We start from the raw sequence: 24,046 nt of genomic DNA, 5'->3' as shown, positions 1-24,046 counted from the left end.
AACCTGGTAGAGACGCAACGAAAACAGAAAACTTCATGACAATATCCTTGGTAAACAGATGCAAAAATCCACATCAAAATACTAGCAAACTGAATCCAGCAGCACGTCTAAAGCTAATCCATCATTATCAATCAGGATTCATCCCTGAGATCCAAGGTTGGTTCAACATATGCAAATCAATAAATGTGATTTGTCATATAAACAGAACTAAAAACAAAAATACATGATCATCTCATCAGATACAGAAAAAAGCATTCAATAAAATTCAGTATCCCTTCATGTTAAAAATACTATGTATTGAAGGAATATATTAAAAAAATAAGAGCCATCAATAATTAAAATAAAAGCCCACAGCCAACATCATAATGATAAAAGCCCACAGCCAACATCATAATGATAAAAGCCCACAGCCAACATCATAATGAAAGGGCAAGAGTTGGAAGCTTTTGGGAACTGGAACAAGAAAAGGATACCCTCTTTCACCACTCCTATTCAACATGATACTACAAGTATTAGCCAGAGTAATCAGGCAAAAGAAAGAAATAAAAGGCATAGGAAATGAAAGAGAGGAAGTCAAACTATCCCTTTTTACAGAGAATGTGATTTTATTCTTAGAAAACCCCATCGTCTCTTCCCCAAAACTCTTTGATCTGATAAACAACTTCAGCAAAGTTTCAGGATATGAAACAAATATAGCAAAATCAGTAGCATTTCTATACAACAACAACATCCAAGCTGAGAGCCAAATCACGAATGCAATCCCATTTACAACATCCACCAAAAGAAAAAAAATACCCAGAAATACAGCTAACTAGGGAAGTGAAAGACTTTCACAGTGAGAGATAAAATACTGCTCTAAGAAATCAAAGACAATATAAACAAATGGAAAAACATTCCATGCTCATAAATAGAAAGAATTGATATTTTAAAATAGTCATACTGCCCAAAGCAATCTAAAGATTCAACTGTCTAATTACCAATGGCATTCTTTACAAAACTAGGGGAAAAAAACTATTTGAAAAGCCATATGAAATAAAAAAGAGCCTGCATAGCCCAGGCAATCCTAAGCAAAAAGAACAAAGGTGGAGGCATCACATTACCCAACTTAAACTATACTACAGGGATACAGCAACCAAAACAGCATGGTTCTGGTACAAAAACAGACACATAGACCAAGGAACAGAATAGAGATCCCAGAAATAATGCTGCATAGCTAAAACCATCTGACCTTGAACAAAGTCTACAAAAACAAGCTATGGAGAAAGGACTCCCTATTCAACAAATGGTTCTGGGATAACTAGCTAGCCATATGCCAAAAACTAAATATAGACACCATATACAAAAATCAACTCAAGATGATTTAAAGACTTAAATGTTAAACCTAAAGCGATATAACTGTAGGAGATAACCTAGGAAATACCATTCTGGACATAGGACTTGGCAAAGATTTCATGACAAAGATGCTAAAAACAATTGCAACAAAAACAAAAATTGACAAATTGGACCTAATTATACTGAAAAGCTTCCGCACAGTGAAAGAAACTATCAACAAAGTTAAACAACCAACCAAAAATAGTAGAAAATATTTGCACACTATTCATCTAGCAAAAGTCTAATATCCAGAATCTACAAGGAACTTAAACAAATTAATAAGCAAAAACAAAAACTCCATTATTTAGTGGGCAAAGGACACAGACACTTTTCAAAAGAAGACATACACGTGGCCAACAAACATACGAAAAACTGCTCAACATTACTAATAATTAGAGAAATGCAAATCAACCTCACGATGAGATACCAAATCACGCCAGTCATAATGGCTATTATTAAAAAGTCAAAAAATGACAGATGCTGGCAAGGTTGCAGAGAAAAGGTAATGCTTGTACACTGTTGGTAAATGTAAATTAGTTCAGTCATTGTGGAAAGCAGTGTGGCGATTTCTCAAATATCTCAAAATGGTAATTCTACTGTTCAACCCAGCAATCCTATTATTTGGTATATACTCAAAGGAAAATAAATCATTCTACCATAAAAACACAGATATATTCATTGTGGCACTATTCTCAAAAGGAAAGACATGGAATAAATCTAAATGTCCATCAATGGTAGAATACATAAAGAACCTTACACAGCCATAAAGAATGAGTTTATGTCCTTTGCAGCAACACAGATGGAGATGGAGGCCATTATACTAAATGAACCAACACAAGAACAGAAAACCAAATACCACCTGTTCTCACTTGTAAGTGGGAACTAAACATTTAGCACATATGGACACAGATAAGAGTACAACAGAAACTAGGGCCCACTTGAGGTGTACGATAAGAGAAGTGTGAGGATCAAAAAACTACCTATCAGGTGCTATGCATATTACCTGGGTAATGAAATAATCTCTACACTAAACTCCAGTGACACACAATTAAACTATGAGACAAACTTGCACATGTACCCCTGAACCTAAGATAAAAGTTAACAAGTAAGTATATAAATAAATAAAATGGAATAAAGTAAAAACACAAGAGAACTCCAGATACTTATCTGAAATTGCTCCATTTTTGCATATTGTGTAGACCACATTAATGCTGCTAGAATGTTTATTTCCCTTCTGGTTGCTATTTTTGTGAACCTTACATCATTGAACATTGCAGGTGTTGCAATAAAATTCCTATTTTTCAGGTCTTTTTCAAACTGATATATTGCTTTGTTATTGATGTTAATATATTCATGCATATTCATAATCTAGTCTCTTTAAATATTTATGTAATATTTTGCTCTCATGCATTAAAGTGTAAGAACAACGTAAGCAAATTTAACTGAAATAAATACCACTATAAAAGGTCAGCAAAACCAGATAAAAAGAATGCAGCAAAGACAGAAATAATGTTTTATATAAATTTCTATGCTCACCATTTTGGCCGTCGTTTCACTTGGTTTATCCCACTGTGACCCTGAAAATTAAATGTTGGATGTGAATCTACTATTCACTCAGTTATTATTGGTTCCTACTTAACCTCTTACCACACTGTGATTCTAGTGCTTAAGATGCATGTATTTCATACATGATGTTGCAACCTGAGTTGATTTTTTTAGAAAAAAACACAATTATTCATAATGTGAAGAGAACCACTGACTATGATAGATTTAATTTGAGAAAGAATGTCAATATTAAGTGTGGCACCAACATGCTATTACTCCCATATTCGATTATACATGTTTTATGCTTTTGTTGGTGACTAAATGTAATGGTTACAAGAAACACTGTTACCGTAGACTCTAAGTACAATTTTGCATTCTTTCAAATATACTACATCAAACTTCAAGAAACCTCTGGCTAGTTTTTGTCCTATCAATAACAAATTAAATTGGTCACTTGGATTATTTTGGCATTGAACTTTTCTTCTGCATAAAGTTGTAATTGAACTAATAATCTTTACTTTTTTTCTGGCTTCATTATTCTGTGATTATCAGTTTTAGCCCATTTCTCATAATTTAATAAAATATGCTTTGAACTATTGAGTAAATGACAAACATTTCCTTCTGGATTAGAATATAAGTAATATTCCATTGGGAAACAATGCATAAATATTTATAACATCTAATGAAATTTCAATCTTGCCTCTTTAACCTTGTTTTAAAAACTCCCAATCCAATGTTTTACAACTAATAGATTTCTCAACAAGTGCTTGATACCAGTAAACCTTTTCACTGCTTATTATTGTTAGTGTTTGATACAAGTGTACCAGTGAACCTTTTCATTTAGTGTGTTTTATCTCATGTAACAGTCTGTAAATGTAGTCATACTCACTAATATTAAGTCATAGTATAGACATCATCTCATATTTAGTCTATAAAGTGAAGAATTCTGGCATAGACTGTCATCTTTTCAATTCCACAATTATATTGATTTCAACTCCAGTGTCATTCTATACACATAAGCATCATACAAATTGTTCACATGAATTTTTTTAACCAGTTGGCATGAGATTCCAAGATGTACAAACCTAAGTACAAATTTTACTCTGACTTAACAGTTGTATCTACGTGGGAAAATTATTTCAATCTCTGAGACGCCTGTGTCTCTCTTGTAAAATGGCACAACTCACACGTATTGCCATCTCTTTTCTTCCTTCATTTATAAGTCTTTGTCATGAAATATGGTATTTCCACTGCAGGGAAAAAAAATGTGCTTGATGTAATTTTTACCTGATTTTTAATGTGCTCTTTTTAATAGGCACAACAAACATTTGTCCAAGTCAATTGCTACTTCTTGTTAAGAAACTTAATGTTTATTATTAAATGACTGTTTCTTTTCTTTTCTTTTTTTTTTTTTTTTTTTTTTTTGAGACGGAGTCTCGCTCTGTCGCCCAGGCTGGGGTGTAGTTGGGGTGCAGTGGCCGGATCTCGGCTCACTGCAAGCTCCGCCTCCCAGGTTTACGCCATTCTCCTGCCTCAGCCTCCGAGTAGCTGGGACTACAGGCGCCCACCACCTCGCCCGGCTAGGCTAGTTTTTTGTATTTTTTAGTAGAGACGGGGTTTCACCGTGTTAGCCAGGATGGTCTCGGTCTTCTGACCTCGTGATCCGCCCGTCTTGGCCTCCCAAAGTGCTGGGATTACAGGCTTGAGCCACGGCGCCCAGCCGTATAAATGACTGTTTCTATACTGTCCCTCCAAATACGGTTTTATGTAATAAAATTAATCCCCAGACACCTTCTCATCTGTAATAATTATACTTTCACAGTTGTTTTTAATGTTCTTGAATTACATACATTCATCAATGAATAAAGAGAAAACCCTGAGACAGGATCTAATTGCAATATATCTATCCTGTAAAGTTCCTCATTAGGTATAAATAAAGTGTCATCACTCATATCATGGACAACGCTATTAAATTAGAAGAGTGGCTCCCTCCTCGCTGAAGAAAATGAAAATAGAGAAAATAATAAATTAATTTATAATGGTCTAGAAATATTTAAGCGGGTTCTCCTCTCCACTTTTTTGGGTAGATCCAGCCTCCTGACATTTTCTTTAAGGCAGGAAATTGTGATTAAGGAAAGAAGCTGAAAGGGAAGTTTGTATTCTCATTCTCACACTGTAAAAAGATTTTACTCTGCTAGTTTTTAGCAAGTTAGATCTCTGTCCAACCAATTTAAATAAGTTTATATGTATTTAAATGTACCATTTAAAAAGCATAATAAGGTCAGTAGGGCATTAGCAACCTTTCTGTTATAGTTTTTCTCATAAGTGAGAGCAGATCCAGCCCTACACTCAAATTGGCTGCATACTGATGTTTAGTACTCCTTTCTTTCCCATGACTCGTTCTAGATTTCGACTCTGTCCTTTTTGATCTGATATTGACATATAACAAGTTTTAATGAAAATTAGAAGCATGTAAACATCTTACATAGAGCCTGACACATACTAAAAGTTAAATATGCTGGTTATATATATAATACTGGAGATCATCAGGCTTTACTGCTTATACTATTGTCCATTAAATAGCATCAGGCATTTACTATGTTTTGTCTTTAATCATTTCAGTCTTTTATAAATATCAGCCATAAGACCATCTCGATAATAAATACTGCAAACAATAATTAGAAAATAGAAAAGATAGTGCATACTACCCCAGTTTGAATGATAAAGCAATAAAATAGTAAGCACAATAATTACATGTACAGTGAAAATATAGATAATTGGAATATGTAATGTGAGATCTTATATCATTTCTTAGTTATAATATGGATTCCCCCACTTATTTTCTTTCTCAGTGCTTTTGTTTTAATAAGGTAATCCTACCCCCAATATTTATAATCTCTAGGAACCAGGATCAAAACCTAACCTGTATTTTTCCACACAACATAGCTGACAGAATGGCAACATAGTGTCTTACTAACAGAAACAATTTCCTTGACGTTCTACTAAAGGTTTCTCAAATTTTAATTAAAGAGATGACTCTGTCTGTGTTCTCAAATGGTAAAATTTATCAATTAAAATTCTAATCAAAACTGTTAGGGAACATTTCTGAGGTATACCTGGGCCTAATTTCTTGCCTTCAGTGAGCCCAGAGTTTACCAGGGAAAAAAAAAAGTTGTATACAGAAATAAGGGTAAGAAAGTGTTAAAGATGATGTGATGGACAAGCTGCAAGTTAGACACCAGACCCCAAAGAAGTACTGACCACTTCTTACCTATAGGAGAGAAATCGGCAATACTTCATAGTGAGAGCATCACTTGCCCTGCCACGATGAGGAGTTCAGGGTATGTCAGCAGACAAAGGGCATGGTGTTGCAATGGAATGCTGCCAATTACTAGGGCAAGAGAAGGTAATAGGAGCTTTTAATAGCAATGAAAAAGATTTTGCACTTTTTGCCATCAGCAGATGGAATCTTGGAATGTCTCATGCTTGGGAAGGACATGGTCAGATTTGTTTTAAGAAAGACTGTGCAGAGGAGTGTGGCAAAGGGATCCAGAAGATGCAAGGTATTATTTAGAAAAGGTAGTTGATGGAAGATTTAACAGCATGTGTTTGATAATTTTTTGACTCGATGCCCTTGATTCTCAAAGGCTGGAGAATGTATACAACGTAGGTCAATGTAAAATGTATAAAATACAATATGATGTTGATGATAAGCTATTATGATCTATAATATTTTATACTGATGATAAATAATTACTGTATATATAAAATATTTTTTTTGGAAAAATGAAATGATTATGGATCATCACTGTTATTTCAACGATGAATTTAGTAAAGTGAAGTGAACTTTAGAAATTAGTCAGATCTCTGGAAAATTATAGTAAAAGCTATAATGAGGGCCATGGGGCATTGAAAGCTTTTGAACTGTTTGATAAACCGTGAAATATTAAATTATGCTTAACATATTTCAGCATTACATGTATTCACATAAACTCCAAAATGTGTCTTTAAAATGGAGAATTTCCCATTAACCAAACTATTTTAACTGGACCACAATTCTTAATCAGATAAAATACAGTTATAATGTGCAGTATATAATGACCTATACTTTATGTTAATGTTTTTCATCATATTAATTTCATGAAAAACCACGTATATGTTAAAATAAATTTTTTCTATTCTGTTCTCTGGGCCAGAAATATAGTACATCATATTATAATATTTGATCTAAATAATTAAACATTCAATATTAGAGTAGCCAATAAAACAGAAAATTATAATTTTCAAAATGAAAATGTAATGAAATTACTTAAAATATAAAAATTTTTAATTAGGTTTAAATAATGCTTTATGCTAGGATATTTTAACTTAGTCACAGCCATTGTCTTTGAGAAAACATGGAATACAGCAAAAGTTTAGTTATCAGAAGAGACAACAGCCAGGAAAACCCCATGAATATGCTTCCCAGAGGTCTCCAGGTAGCCCTTTCCTCTTCTATTATGATACTGTTACGTTTGGTTTGCTTATGAAGTGAGGTACACTGTGATAGTGAAAAATTTGTTATTTCCTGAAGATTTCCTAATAATGATTCATTGTAGTTATGTGTTGTCACTATTTTTCCTTTTAGAATATGGACCTACTTATAGTATACTGAGAACTGGTTAATAATGACTTTGGAAATTAAATCCAAATAGATTGCAACAAGTGTATTTTTCATAAGGATTACCTTCCACTTAATAAATGGTATCATACACAAATGCTTCACTGTTGCTACTTTAATTGAAAAGGATCCCTTTTAGTAATCCTCTGGACTCTAGAGAAATTATACACACATAAATTGGAAGAGCTGAGAAAGCTTATTTAACTAAGCTGTCAACAGCAATATCTCAGATCTGCTTCAATTTACTGGGGGAAGATCTATTTGAAATGCAGAAAATAAACACTGAACCACTTGTAATGTTACAGTCAATGCACAAGAATATATTACAAGACTAAGGGGAGCTGGAAGTAGCTCTCATAAATGAGACTACCTTTTGACCCATCAATTTTACTAATATGTTTATATCAAAAAATTAGGCACAAAGATATCTTATACAAATTTTAATTGTATCATTTTTTTAAGGTAATATTTGGAACTAAGGGAGTGGGTTAAATAAATACATGTTTCAACTAGACTATTCAGCAGTTTGAAAGAGTAAAGTGAACCTATTTGCGCTGATATGAAAAGATTTTCAAGATATAGTGAAATAAACGAAAACATTATATGGTTCAACGTATGTGTTATTTTTAAACAAGTGTGTGTGTGTGTGTTTAGTATTTGTGTGTGTATGTGCACACAAATGCACAGAAAAGGTCCTAAAAAACAAATTGTAGCAGTAAAGGTAATCAGTAGTAGGAATTACAGTGATGGGAGTAGAGGAGAATATTCAACTGCTTCTATTTTTTCTACATTCTTGCATTGCTTTTGTAATTAAAAATAAAAGTAAAATTATTCTTATTTTATATCCCCACTTCTTATGAATAGGACTTGGACACTTACTTTGTTACCACAGTATTTTTAAAAATTTTGGTGCTAGCAAGAACATGAAATTTCAGGACGGATGACATAAATACACCATCATAACTGCAGGATGTATCTACAGTATTACAAGTATTATAATGTATCATTGTATATTCACTAATATTGAACCATTTATCAGATTAAAAACATATATGTATGTATATATCAAGAGCCCTAAGCATTAAGATTGAGTTGTTGATTAATTACTTTCATTATTTGAAGAGAGACAACATAGCATGATGTCCAACACCACAGTCTGGGGAGTCAGATACACCTCGTCCCAATAGTTATGAAATCCTGGAAAAGTTCATTAAACATCCCCTAAAGCCTCATTTTTTCCTTGATAAGTAAATAGATATGATAATATCTAGTAATTGGAGTCCTAGGAGGATTAAAATAGATAATGCATGTAGAGTGTCCCACAGCCTATCATAAAATAATTTCCCTTAGAATTTAGAATTTTAGTGTTTCTTCATAGCTCTTATTAATAGCCTATTCTTCCTATCTTTATAAGTTATAAATATTTGAAACAACATATAAAAATATTGTTTTATGGGTTTTTCAACAATGGATAAATTTTTAAAACTGTTTAATTCTCTCATGACATCTTTAGTTATTGAATATAGAAATTTAAGTATTTTAGTATGAGACAGCTAGGGGATAGTCATAGAGAAATATATTTTATGTCATTCTTTCATTTTAGTTGATTATCTACATAATGCCATGAATCAATGATGTTTCGATTACACAAGGGAAATAATGCAAAATAGATTATAAGATTGAACATAGGAAAATTGATTTTCACTGTTGAAATTATTAATTTCTTTCTAGAAAGAGTTTTTCATTGCAGATTTTTATTGTGCTCTCAAACCATAACTTCTTTCCTAATCGATAAAGTAATTTATACCATCAGGGAAATTTAAAAAAAAAAAAAGATATACTGAAATGTTGGTATAAAAATTATGTTTAGGGACCTGGTAATAAATCTAGGTTATGTCTATTTTAAAATTCAGTTATTTCTTTATAAAAATCACTTGATAATTTACTTAAAGGAATCTGTGACCAACAGGAAAAGACAACATTTGAATTCCGGTTTCATCTTAAGTAAGCCAAATGAATCAAGATTGTCATACAGTTGTTAATATAACAAGGTTTAATCCTAAACTTCAGTCTGAAAATAGAAAAAAGAAAAAAAAAAAACTAGGTCGGGTATTTGAAATGTTTAAGATTTGATAACTCGAAAAACGGGAATTGACACTTTAAAATGCATTTTTTAAATGTTAATTATACCATTACTATAAATGTCCTTAGAACACAGATACTTATTCTTCACATTTGACCATTTGACTATGGAAATTACTCCTTCAATCTCATTGGGAGTAGGCTGTAGAATAGTTAATGACATTTTTCTTCTTTTATCTGAATTATCGCCAATGACATCTTTCTTCTTAAACTTGAATTACCAACTTGAGTCAATCTGAAATTACTTGTCATTCATGCACTATGATGTACAATTCTGCGGCCTGATTTGTCAATTCAGATGTTAGAGTGCAGCTTTAAGAGTCTTTATATAAATGAAAATTATATCTTCTATAAAATCAATATAAGAGCAGTAATTTTACAAAGTACAAAGGGAAAGAAGTAAAACCCTGTTAGGCTTGGAAGACAATTTTTAACTTTAGATCTAGTCCCTTCTAGAATTTTTGCTCTATATTTTTTGCATAATTTTGATAGTATATACAGAATTTTAGGGCTTTTTCAAATGCATTTTTCTAAATATAAGCTATATGCATATTTTTTGAATAGAAAAAATTATTAATTGAGAAAAGACAAAAGTAAGTGTCAAAAGTAAGACCATTATTCTATTCTGTATCCCTGTTTAGCATTATTTACCCATATACAGAGTAGAATGATGATTATCTGAAGCTGGAAAGAAGGGATGGTTAATGGATATATACATAATTTAAAAATTACAAAATATAGAAAGGTATAAAGAAAAAAGTAACAAACATCCATAATTGTACAAAATGCATACTATTGATATGTCATTGTAGTTCTTTAGTCTTTCTCTGTATACATTTTTTCATAGTTAAAGTTTTACATATTAAACATATAAGAACATTAGAGGTCTTAAATGCGAGATAATATGTGGAGGTTTTTTTTGATACATATTATACTTGTTCATTCAGGAAGAATTTTAAAGATAAATTAAAAAATCATTTCTCAAGTTTCTCGACATGGAAGTGACCTTTAAATTGCCCAGCTCAGCTCTAACTTTCTAAATGGGATAAACAAGAACAAACACTCTGTAATTATTCTTATAAACTACAAACCATGCAAATATTATAGTCATTTTCAGTAAATTCATGAATGGAAAAAAAGCTAGTTACTGCTTCAAGTGGCTACAAACAACAATATTATGTGTTCTATTTGAAGCTTGGATGCAGTTTTATTATATGTATATAATAATAAATATTTCTATAATATAAACATATAATTACATAAGTATTTATATAACATATATAATATATTTTGTGATTCTACAAAATTTGAAGTTACAAAACAGGAACCAAGCTTAATGTAAAGTCTTAAATAGTACTTAATATAAAAATCTAGCTTCACCACTTGGCTTTAAAAGCAACCTGAGGATACCTAAATCCTACTGGTTTCTTGAATCTGGAATCAAAATTAAGTAAGAAAAAACTGCAGTCACTTTTCACCATAGTCTCTCCATTCTTGGTTCTTAATTCATCTCTAAAATGACTTGGTGGAAATTTTAATTATTTTCTAAAGAGGAAAATAAATCAATACTTTATTTCTGAAGACCTTACCTATCAGAAAAAAAAAAAAAATTACTTTGCCTCTGCAAAATAAAGAGAACTTTTGTGAACTACAATTATGGAACAATAACATAACATTTCCCTTCAAAAATTTCAAGGTATTTTCTTATTATCTTCTCATTTAATAAAACTATTACAGAATATAAATTTGAAACCAGGCTGTTCATTTTGTTTATCATGAGCTCTATAATGCATTAATTTATACTATTTCCACTTAGATGGTGGTGAGATTTTACGAAAACAGGAAATATCAACAACTTTATAATATAGAAATGTTACACTCCTTATGTTACCTTTTTTTTTTTTTTTTGCCATACTCGTACCCTGGGGTCTTTCCCACTCTTGTCTTACTCCCTGTCTGCCTTCATCTCCTCTATGTAATATTCTCTGAAAACAGCCAAGTCCCCAGTAGAAAAGTACCTTATTTCCCTGTTTTATGTTTCTATTATAACCTGTGCATTTTTGTAACATCATGTCTCTAACACTTTATGAATCTACTTTTGGGCACATTTACCTTCCTTTTGCCTTGCATTAGACATTACTGCAAGAACAGGGACTTACTTTATTTTAGAGACAGGGTCTCAGTCTGTCACTCAGGCTGAAGTACATGGCACAATCATGTGAACTCTTGTGCTCAAGTGATCCTCTGTCATAGCCTGTCGAGTATCTGGGACTACAGGTGTGCACCACTATGAGCAGCAATTATTTTTTATCATTTTTCATAGAGATAAGTTCTCACTATGTTGCCCAGGCTGGTGTCAAGCTCCTGGTCTCAAGTCATCCTCCCACCTCAGCCTCCCAAAACACTTAAATTACAGACGGTGAGCCAGCAGGACCAGAAAGAACATGGACTTTAAATTAATATTTCCTTTTCTTTTTAGCACAGTGCCATGTGCATAGTAGGGCTTCAGTAAGTGCAGAAAGAATTAAGGCAATACTTAATGTCTTGGGCAATACAGACTGAGTAACCATTTAAAATGTTTTTAAAAATTCTTCATAACAGCTATCAGGAAAGTATTAAAAGCATTTCTAGCCACAACATGTGTTTATACTGTACTTCCTCTGTAATATTGTTCTGTTCTAGTTAAGCTGCATATTAAATTGCAGTCATTGTGCATAGCACAGGTATCTGGTACCTATTGTAAACTCATTAAATGTTTGAGTGAAATAATAAATGAATGGTAATGATTTATCAGTAACAAAATTCTTATTATTTTTAGAATTTAATAACAAGCTTAGGAAAAATAACATTTAAACAGGAAAATAATTTGTAATCTGAGCATATTACTTAAATGTAAAAATATATTAATGCATGCATTAAATCTGCCCAAATTTGTTATTTGGTACTACCAAATTCAAGTTAGTTTACCTGATCTATTATTACATGAAAAATGTACAGTGAAAATGTGGGACAATATTATCGAGACAATATATTATTGCCTTTTATACTATACTAGTGGTTGTACATAAACGCTTATACCATCCTTTAAGGAAAAGTAATCATCTTAAGTATTATGTCTTAACATTAATGGTGGAAACATGATTGCTACTGTTCTTCAATATTATTTGCTTAACCAATTTTTAACTTGACTTTGAAGCACCTAATAGTTATCTCTCTGATAAACTCTGTGTAGACTAAGATGTGTAAAACATCAGAGATTTATTTACAAAGGCCTGTGTTGAAACCAAATTGCCGTTTATCATACATAGGTATGACAGCATACTTGCTATCTATTACACTGGGGCACACCACTAAACCTATCTTAGTTCAGTTTGTATTTGTAGTGTAAGAATATTCATGAATATATTTTTACCTACCTGATGAGTTTTATGGAGGATTTAACAAAGCATGTTTTATAGCCCTTTGAAAGACTTAAGTTATTTTCATCATCATTGTCACTCTTCTCTTCCCCACCACAAATCAAAACAGTGTTCACAGTCATAACTTTTCTCAGAACGAGTTAATTCCTGTTCTCTTGCTGATGTAGTTAGTTCTATGTTTGCTACTACTGATTCTATTCTAACCAAGCCTTTTTTTAGCTCACAGAAAAAAAAAAAAAAAAAAATTTAAGAGAATGATAGTGTAAAAAAGAAGTTGGTAAATAAATTACAACATAACTTGTCTCAATTAACTTTAATATTGGAAGAGTTTACTGTCCCTTCCCAATCCTCATCTCAACTTTTATTATTTCTGTAATCACTGGCAGGAAATCTTGATCCTGTCAATGCCACACGTTTTCTATTTACGTTGAAGCTTAAAGTGAAACTTAATGTAAATCTTGCTGGACATCATTGTGGGATACTCTAGCCTCTCTCTCTCTCTCTCTGTCTCTCTCCTTATATATATAATATGTTTTCTATTTCATTACCACCTATACTATAGATGAACATACAACTTGGGACTGTAAAAAAATATGAAACAGCGCAACAATTACGTGTGCTCCTATCAATATCTGAGATTTTGTACACAATGTAATTATAAACATGTTTCAGAAAAACTTTTCATTTTTCTGGCTTTCTGAAGATTTTGCTATGTCAGCAACATTCTTTCTGTTTGTCAGAAAGTACTGAATACTGCCCTGACGGCATACGCAGCCTTCCACAAAGCGAAGTTGAAAAACAAGTTGGGCAAGCATTTAAAAAAGCAAGCAAAGCAAGTCAGATACATACAGTGGACCATGTCAGACAGATGAAGAGTTGACTGCAACACTTATGTTTTCCCTGACTTGAGGTTAAGTGTTGAATACCAGCCCTTATGATTTGGGGAATGTAATTTACTGTTGCATTCTGTTGATTTTAAAATAAATGATTAAATAAAATACTACACTTTAGTGCCTTGGGGTAGATTAACGTTACCACTTTCATTTAGATGGGTAGAATTTTGTTTTTCTTCTTTCCCACTTTTACATAGGGCCACAGAATAGTTTGCACTGAGGAAGAGCAACCTTGAAGAGCTGAAGGAAAAGAATTGAGCCCATTAATGTTTGGTGGTTTGTTGCATATAGTCCAAGTAACACTCCAGAAACCTGAGGAATTTGTGATTACATGCACAGTTATATGCATTCTAAGCAAAGCACTCTACAGTGTAATAATTCACTTGTCATTGCATATCAGCATCAATTCCTTAATAAGTGAGCATTTTTCTGGAGTTGATGAAAGCTAACAAGTTCCCACACATTATCTTCCCAAGAAGAAATGTAATAACATTTGTATAGCTAATACTTTATCTGCCTTCATGAACAATGATTAGAGGTAAATAATAGAGATTCATTGTGTTCCAATGGCAAATAGAATAGTTAAAAATGTTATTTCTCTACATATATATGTATATGTATGAGGCAGTGAAGACAAGTAGATGGCCCAGCAGATTCCAAAAATACCTGTTCCTAAATTGTGAGACTCCTCAAACTTTATATCATATATGAATTTTGATATTAGATGGATTAGATTACATGTCTGAGTTTCCCCCAGTACTCAGTTTTGCTGTTAATCTTCTAACTGTACACAGTGTCAATATTTTTTTCTGCTACATATTTAGTATCTTAAAATATTTTTATTTATAGCAGTTAAAAGATGTTTATATTTATTATATAATTTAACAAGCGGCATTATCCTCACTTCTCACTTAAATAAGTTATAAACAAAGAGAAATGTATGGTACCTTCTTAGTAGACAAAGTTAAGTTTGATATGCTTATTTGTGATTTTTCAATTAAAGAGTCCCAAAATAACATACAGATCTGGGTTATATCAGGGAAAGTCTTAAGCAAGTTTTCAAGGGGTGCTGTGCTGTAAATAATAAATACAAATCTTCATGACTGATAGTTTGTCATATAGCTCCACGTTCAAGATTCCTGCAATGTAAACATACACACAGACACACACTCATACAAACACACACACACACTCAAACCAGAGTGGTAGCTGTAATCTTTTTAAACACTCCCCTATGTACTCAAGTGATATAATAAAAGTGGTTTTTTTTTTTTAAGTATTTTCAAATTTAAGAAGATCAGAATCCAAGGGGAAATAAGACATACAGATAACAATTCTAAGAAGTAGAAAGTATTAAGGAAACTAAGAGATGTACAGATAAAATGGTACGAGTTCAAAAAAATGAACAACAACTTCTGACTGAAAATAGGCTTCAGAGGCATCTTTAGTAATAAGGTAACATTTTGCTGACTTAAAAATTAACTTTTAAAATGAGAGAATTGATAAAAGAAGAGAGCAAATCCCTGGATATTAAAATGAGAGACAAATGTGGAGAACATTAGTGTTCTTAAGCTAATGCACAGAAATGTAGCACACCTAAGGTGGAAAGAAATTGTGTAGAAAAACCTGTCTGCATACCAAAAAAAAAATGTACACGTAGGCCTTTGAGAATGAATATACACTGTGTTGCACTAATAACATCCTTCTCAGCTTTACGTGCTTCTAAGTAGTTGAATCCCTAAATTTTTCTAATCAGGAGTGGGGAATCTAGAACTAACATACAGATTGGTTTTTTACTTCTGTGTTAAGTGTCCTTACCTTGAATACAGGACTGCTACCACTCAATTCTGAATTGCAAAGGTTAGTCCAACAGAACTTTCCTAGATATCTGTTGCATTGTCCCAGGAGACACATTCAGGCACAGGGATGATAACATTGGTATCAGGAAAATGCACAGCTTCCTTGGAACTATCCTTTCTGCACAAAATATTAGTTTCCACAGCTTGGGTCTGGCTTTAACCAGGGCTTTTGCCAAACAAGTCCAAGTCCTGGCAAGGTCATTCTATCTCCCTCTGGTTCCATATAGATACTTGAAAATCTTCTGGCTCTGAAATTTCACTGGGATAGGTCATTTCAACCCTGTGACAAAACTTGATGACACAGGAACATCGCATTTGTCTTTTAGAGTAGTGTCCTAATAAACTGCATTAGTGTTTCCTTCTAGAAAAAAAATTGGCCCAGTTGAGTACATTTAGTCGATATGTGATGACAATTCATCAAAGATTTGGGGCTCCATTCCCAAAAAAGGGTAATTACTTTTAAGTTATGCTTGATTTCTTTTTTTTCCTATTCATCCTACAAGCAAATCTCAGTCCTTGCCTATTCTATGTGAACCACCTGGAAATTATGAATAATTCCACTGGCGTTCAATGTGAAATAATAGTCGGTTAGGTGCTGTGCATGAGAAAGGAATGTAGCCCATTTATTTGGAATTGTATACTTACTACCACTCACCTACCAGCTTCAAGTGTCCAAAACACAGGGATGTTCAATTGTGCAGAACCTCAAAGAAATAAAAGTAATTGATCAATAGCCCTTGAATGTGCTTACTTGCTTTGCATTTACAAAATATGTGAGATTATATACAAGTAAGGCACTAAATGAAAGCACTTTAAGGTCATTAAAAATCAGAGGGAACTGTTGGAGTTGACAGCTCAGATCCTGAGTCACCATCTTGAAACTCTCTATATGAAGCTGCTAAGGATTTTTATTTCTTCCTCTAGTTATTGCAGCAATTGCTAAAACTCCTGTCTCAAGCAATCCAAGACTTACTGTGGTGGCAACTGTGCAATGTGCTTCTTCCAGCCAGGTGGATTTGGGCAAAGGTTATACTTAATCTGGATAAATTTCAGTGTCCTGACACAAAGGATGCCAGACCTCTGCCTTCCATACAGTCAAGATGGGAGATGCTCGCTCACAGTGCATTCATAGCTGGTCCTCCAGTTCCTCCTCAAAGCCCAGCTGATTGGCATGACCACAGCACAAACAGCTTGTTGGGAGGCAGCAAAGGGAGACAGTGCTAGAAGTACTCCAGTTTCCAGGACACTGGGCCCCAGTTCCTTTTTTTTATTTCCCAGAAGAAAAAAAAAAAATTGCGTGCGCACGCACACACACACGTTGGTGCAAAAGTAATTGCGCTTTTTCCACAATTACTTTTGCACCAGCCTTACTATTATTTAATATAACTACTCTTATTATTACAAAACAGAATAAACTTTGTTTATTTCACATCAGAAGTGAAAAAAACAGAAGTAGGACACAGAGGCCGGGTGTGGTGGCTCACACCTTTAATCCCAGTACTTCAGGAAGCTGAGGCTGATCACTGGTGCTCAGAAGTTCAAGACCAGCCTGGACAACATGGCAAATCCCCGCCTCTCCAAAAAAAAGAAAAAGAAAATGAAAAATAAAGAAAAATTAGCTTGGCATGGTGGCACATGCCAGTAGTCCCAGCTACTCAGGAGGCTGAAGTGGGAGTATCATTTGAACCCTCCAACCTGGCAAGAGATCCTGTCTCAAAATAAATAATAATGATGATGATGATGATAATAATAATAATAATAATAAATTGTTCAAGCCCTCCACGTTCCCAAGTACTCCTTGGCGCTCCTCATTGTCATTTTTTTCATAAAATGCAGAATACAAATACAAGCTCAGCAAATTCCAGGCCCTGAAAAATTAATACATACTTTCGAAGGGGCGTTAGGTTTCTTCCCCCAGTTCTTGCCAAGAGCAGGGCGAAAGAAGACCGACTTCTGCACAATTTTCAGAGCATAAATTATGAGGTCCGGGGAAACCCTGACCTGAAAGGACCTCCCCCTGGAGCTCCGGACAGGGCTGACTGAGGTTCACGCTAACACATGATGTTGCCATGACTGTTTCTTACTGAGTTAACTGAGATCATTTGCAGGCAGCCTTCTTGATTCACATCGCAGCACAGCAAGGCAGGATTGTTACGTTTCCCCCATTAACATCGTCAAGCAGGCATCTGCTTAAAGCTTGTAGGCTGGGAGTGCATCAAGATCTCTTCTCAAGGGCGGATCATCCCTCTTCTGGTTTAGGGATGGAACGTCCAAAACTAGTTTCCCACTTCCGGTTTAGGGGTTGATGCTTCAAAATTGTAATGAACAGGTAGGGAAAACCATCAGTAATGTAATGCTGTTGCCAAAATTAAAGGAAGTATTAACCGGAACTTTGATTATGGCAGTGATAACTAAATAGGAAACATTGTGGCAGGTGAGATATTGAGGACGAGAGGACTTGGCATGTCTCTAATTATGAGAGAATAAAAGGTATAAAATTAGCCCTGAGAAAACTGAGCCTACCAAAAATAAGAACCTGGAAGGAGAAGCTGGCAGGAAAGGAAAATTACAGTTTTAGATGCATTGTGTTTTACTGGTCAGCAGAAAAATAGGTAAAGAGAATAGTCATTATTCAAAAGCTGATACTGGGATTCAGGAAGGAGTCCTAGCTGAAGCTCTAAATATGGCTGTAAGAGAAGTTCTGTAATACCAAAAATATTGCAACAAAGAAAAAGAAGAAAAGCTTGGATAGAATGATGGAAAATGATAATATTTATGGGAGTAGGAGAGAAAAGAATTTACTAAGAAAGTCTTTTTTGTTTGTTTGTTTTTTAACCAAGATTCTGTGGACCGTCATGACACTAGAAAAGCCGTATATTCTTTTTGTTAGTGGTTTGTAAACCGTAGGTAAAATTCAGGTAGGACCGGTACTAAATGGTGCGGAAGAATAGTACGTGCTCACAGATTTATAAGTGAATATAGCTCTATTTATATATGTATAATTGTGCATTTATATGTATAGGAATATATGCCACATTATGTATAATTTCAAAATTAAGTGTAAATGCATGAATATATAATTGTATTTTTTATGTTAGTATATTTATCCATATATCCACATATAATAGTCTTTTATGAGGGGAACTACAGAGCGAAATGATTTATTTCTATTTTAAAAATGAATTACTTGGTACAGTATCACTTCAAAATAATTTTAATGTTTATATTTTGAAATATTACTTTGATGTAAATGAACATTCACCACTCATCTGTTTCTTTTTACTTTTTTTTTTCTGAAGAGACAAGGTCTTAATTCTTCATTACCCAGGTGTGCAGTAGTGTGATAATAGTTCTTTGCAGCCTTGTTTGCCTGGATTCAAGCAATCCTCCCATCTCAGTCTTTCAGTCTTCCAAGTAGCTAGGACCACAGGCATGTGCCACCAAGCCTGGCTATTTTTTTTAAAATTTTTGTGGAGATGATGCCTCACTATGTTGCCTAAGCTGGTTGCAAACACCTGTCCTGAAGCAATCCTCCCAACTCAGCCCTCCCAAAGTGCTGGGATTATTAGCATGAGCCACTGCAGCAGGCCCACCACCCAGGTTTTTTTGTTTTTGTTTTTGTTTTTATTGTTGTTGTTTGAGATGGAGTTTCTCTCTTATTGCCCAGGCTGCAGTGCAATGGTGCTATCTCAGCTCACTGTAACCTCTGCCTCCCGGGTTCAAGCGATTCTCCTGCCTCAGCCCCCAAGTAGCTGGGATTACAGGTGCCCGCCACCATTCCTGGCTAATTTTTTATTTTTATTTTATTTATTTTTTTGGTATTTTTAGTAGAGATGGGGTTTTTCCATGTTGGCCAGGCTGGTCTCAAGCTCTTGACCACAGGTGATCCACATGCCTCGGCCTCCCAAATTGCTAGGATTACAGGCTTGAGTATTGCTCCCGGCCTCACCCAGTTCTCTGAAAACGCATATAATTCAAACAAAAACTGATTAAGTCTTATTGAAGCAGACATGCCAATGCTGCATATATTTGGTACAGAGAAGTAAGGATATTGTTACAGCCTTGCTTCCATAACTGTGTCCTGTAATCAATAGCCTTGGATCAGAAAGTTGTGATGAAGCTGTTTTTGAAAACGCAACGTAATTAGTAAACAAAATACCCTCATGATTTCCCATTGGGTGTGAAAGAAATAAAACGTATTGTGGGATATGCTGTTAGCAAACAAATGTCTATAACATTCAGGATATATAAAGATGATGTATCATCCTGAGAAACAGTTCACTCAAATCAAGATAATATGAGTTACCACTTTTCAAATGAACCTAATCTGTAACAATCAACTCATGGCCTTAAAAGAAAAACATACTTGTCCTTTGTAATATTATTCCAAAACAAAAAAAAAATTCTAGCAGATAAAATGTTATTTGAACATGGAACCAAAATCTACTGCTCAAGTAAGTCATCTTCATTTGCATGAATGATATTTTCAGGCAGTAGCTTGTGACATGGAAGTTTATATTATCAGGGTATGCTCACCTGGTTACAAATTTGAGACCAAAATTTTACTTTCTTTTAACCCTTGGAGCTGGTAAAGAATGGTGAGTTTGTGTCTGCCACATTCAATGTAGTGTTTATTCCTAGTAATCAGTATTATTCACAAATTATATTAACATACATTTTTTACACTGGTACCCTAAGTTACTAATGTTTTTACTGCATCTATGGATTTAAAATATAAATTTAAATTTCTGCCTATTAGCCCTATCCTACTACCTAGGAAATAACTTGCTTCCAAATATCTTCAATTCTCTCATCTCATTTTCTACTATACTATTATAAGCCAACAACATCTCTCTCATGTAATGTGGTTCTCTCCTCTGTTGTAATATTCTGAATTATACTGGTTTATGGTCAGGTATGAAATATTTTTTTAATCTCTACCTATCATATGTACCTTGTTGACCAAAACTCACACAAAATTAAAATTCTAAAAGATAACTTTGGATTTTTTATATTCTCTGTCTTTGTTAATGTTTAAACTATTCAAACTAGGAAATTCTGAGAGAAGAATATTAATTTCCTTCACTGTGTTTTTGAACCCATAAACTTGTGCTTATGTCTCTAAAAGTTCTTGGCTCATGCAATTTACTGTGGTGATATTTGGCAATTTTTGGCCTCTTGACTTATATTGAACTGTGAAAATTAAAGGCCCCTGTTATTAGGAATTTTGACTTCTTGCACCTTCTGTGTTTCTGATTTAGAAAGTTGCTCATTGTATTATATTTCCCTTTGTGATTGTGTTGGTGTGTTTTCTGTTGCCATCTCAGAATACAGAGACTGGGTAATTTATATAGACAGAAATGTATGTTTTACAATTCTGGAGTCTGGGAAGTCCAATATCAGGTAGCAGTATCTGGTTGGCTTCTGGTGAGGGCCTCATGCTACATCACAACATGGCAAAAGGCATCACAAGGCTAAAAGGGCACAAGAGAGTCAAGCTAACTTTTATAATAGACCCACTCTTGTGATAACTAACCCCTCCTGTGATAACCCATTAATCTATTAGCCCATTGATCCATGAATAGATTAATCCATTCACAAAGGCTGAAGCCTCATGATCCAATCACCTCTTAAGGGCCTCACCTCTTAATACTGTTACACTGGGGATTATCTTTCAACATGGGTTTTGTTTGTTTGAGACAGAGTCTTGCTCTGTTGCTCAGGCTGGTGTGCAATGGCACAACCTTGGCTTACTGCAACTTCTGCCTCATGAGTTCAAGCAATTCTCCTGTCTCAGCCTCCTGAGTAGCTGGGACTATAGGCACCTACAACCACCCCTGACTACTTTTTGTATTTTTAGTAGAGGCGGGATTTCACCACGTTGGCCAGGCTGCTCTCGAACTCCTGACCCTGTGATCTGCCCGCCTCGGCCTTTCAAAGTGCTGGGATTATAGGCATGAGCCACTGCTCCCATCCTCAACATGGGTTTTAAAAGAGACAGACATTCAAGCCATAGCACTAGTAGTTTTGCAGATATTTTTCTTGTATTCATTTTGGTATTTAGGAACTCTTGCAGTTTTGTTTAAGTAGTTAGCTTTTACAATTATCTTTATTTCATTAGTCTCGTTTTCTAACTTGGCTTCTAATGTCTGTTTTGCTTTAAATAATAGTTTATGACTTACACCTATTATCTATACAGTGTAGATGTATTAGTTTATACTACTTCCCCCTTTCTATCTCCTTGTATTTTTAGTTGGGTATTTTCTGGCATTATCAGAATGTATAACATTTATGCATTATTCTTACACTATATTCCCTATGTTCTGTTTAGAATTAAACACACAATTAAATATCAAGTGATCAAGAGTGATTTTTCTGATTTTCTTCAGTAATTCTTGAGTACTTAACCAAGAATTGACAACCCCAAAACATATATGATTCCACTTTAAAGATAAAATATTCAGCAAGCCTCTAAGCTACACAACCAACTCATTCATGTTTGACAAGTCATTTATAATGGAAAGAAAAGCAGGCAAGATTAGATTTTTCAGCAGTAACACAGAAAGCAAGACAATAATGGAGCAATGTTTTCAAGAAAATAAAGGAAAGAATGTGTAGGCAAATAATCTTATAACCAGAAAGATGCTTCTTACCATGATGGAGAAATAGGGATCAGATTTACTTCTATCCTTAAACAACTAAAAAAAAAGTAGAATTAATATATGTAAAACAAAATTTAGACATTATAAAATAGGCAGAACAAGACAATGATTCCTGATGGGTGGAGGGTGGAAATGAGGTTATTTTTATATCTTACTGGCTACAGTTTCTGGGTTGCAATACAAGCAGAGTGAAGTCAAAGAGACAACTAATCTCTCTGAATTGAAGAGACATAGCTAAGATACTTGGATTCTTGCTTGACAATTATAATTGTCAAGCAGATACTGGAGAGGAGAAAGCTGCATGGAAAACACAACTGCAGAGAGGGAGAGAGAGAAAGGGATTATTTTATGTCTGAACATTTATCATGGCATGTGTGTGAACAAACTATTCAAGGTTGCTAAAGAATCACTGGAAAGGAACAGTTGCAATGTCTTCTGCAACACAAACACAAAAGAACACTAATTCTTATTTCTGTTAACTGAAATGAAAAAGTTTGTAATATGCGGGTCATTAGAGTACTCAGAAGGGTATGCCTTGGCTATAAGGCAAAATTAGCCCTAGACTGAAGGTTTCTCTGAGATTGGCACTCCAATAGCAAAAGCTGACAAAGATTTTGGAAAATATAAAAGAAAATTACGTATCAATATTTCTGAAGAACATAAACGCAGAAAGAGAATCTTAGCAAATCAACAGTATATAAAAATAATTATATAATTACTTAATGTATACTTCTATTTGGTTTAAATTACAAAACCAGCAAGTATAATCCATCATATAGCAAAATAAAGGAGAAAAAAAAGCTCCCTAAATTCAACAGATGGAGAAAAAATATTTGACAAAATTCATCCCACAGTTATTCTCAATATCAAACGTCATCAATCCAGGAATAGAAGGAAATGTCCTTAGTGTGATAAGGTGCATCTGTAAGAAAACTACTGCTGTCTTCTTACCTTATATTGAAATACTTAATGCTTTCTTCCTAACATCATAACAAAGCACAGAAGTTTGTTTTAATAACTTCTATTTAACATGTGACTGGAAGCCCATTTACTTATTGCCATGGAAATAAGGCAGCAATAACAGCAACAAAATGTTAAAGTCTTAGAGATTGGAAAAGAAGTATTAAATCTGTTTATTGCTTGTCAATATCATGATGGTTAAATTTAACAAGGTCATAGGATCCAAGGCATCAATATACAAAAATAAATTGTATTTCTATGTAGTAGCAGGAAACATATGTGCAAAAATCACTTGTAATAATAGAAAAAAGACAAAATTATTAGGAATAAATTTTACAAGCCATGAAAGATGTCAGAATCACTGAAAAAATAAAACCATTGCTCAAATTAAAGATGACTTGAATAAATATAAATAAATACCATGTTGAGAAAAATATATTTTTAGATTCAAATAATTTATTTGTGCATCCAGCAAATTCTCAAATTCTAAATAATTTTTTGGTAGAAATTGGTAAGTGGATTGTATAATTTACAG

At 33.7% G+C, this 24,046-nt stretch overlaps 1 protein-coding gene across 5 annotated transcripts in view; it reads left to right on the top strand.

Moving 5' to 3' along the window:
* The window catches only part of MGAT4C (MGAT4 family member C), a 912,166-nt gene that overhangs the window by 860,790 nt on the left and 27,330 nt on the right, over positions 1 to 24,046 (top strand). The window contains exons 1-2 of one of the 5 annotated variants that reach the window (XM_025402524.1): positions 18,727 to 18,761; positions 20,380 to 20,487. The exons of 2 other annotated variants lie outside the window; for them this stretch is intronic. Coding sequence is in view for 2 of the 3 variants with exons in the window: in XM_025402521.1 (XP_025258306.1) it covers positions 12,057 to 12,137 (81 nt within the window). In the remaining variant the exon portion in view is untranslated. Of the gene's footprint in view, positions 1 to 6,378; positions 6,480 to 12,041; positions 12,138 to 18,726; positions 18,762 to 20,379; positions 20,488 to 24,046 lie in introns of those variants that run through there. 2 more of the 5 variants (XM_025402521.1, XM_025402520.1) reach the window with 2 other exon arrangements.

This window comes from Theropithecus gelada, chromosome 11 (assembly GCF_003255815.1).
Source record: "Theropithecus gelada isolate Dixy chromosome 11, Tgel_1.0, whole genome shotgun sequence".
NCBI lineage: Eukaryota > Metazoa > Chordata > Mammalia > Primates > Cercopithecidae > Theropithecus > Theropithecus gelada.
Note: the sequence above shows the minus strand (reverse complement) of the source record. Positions and strands in the feature narration are given on the sequence as shown.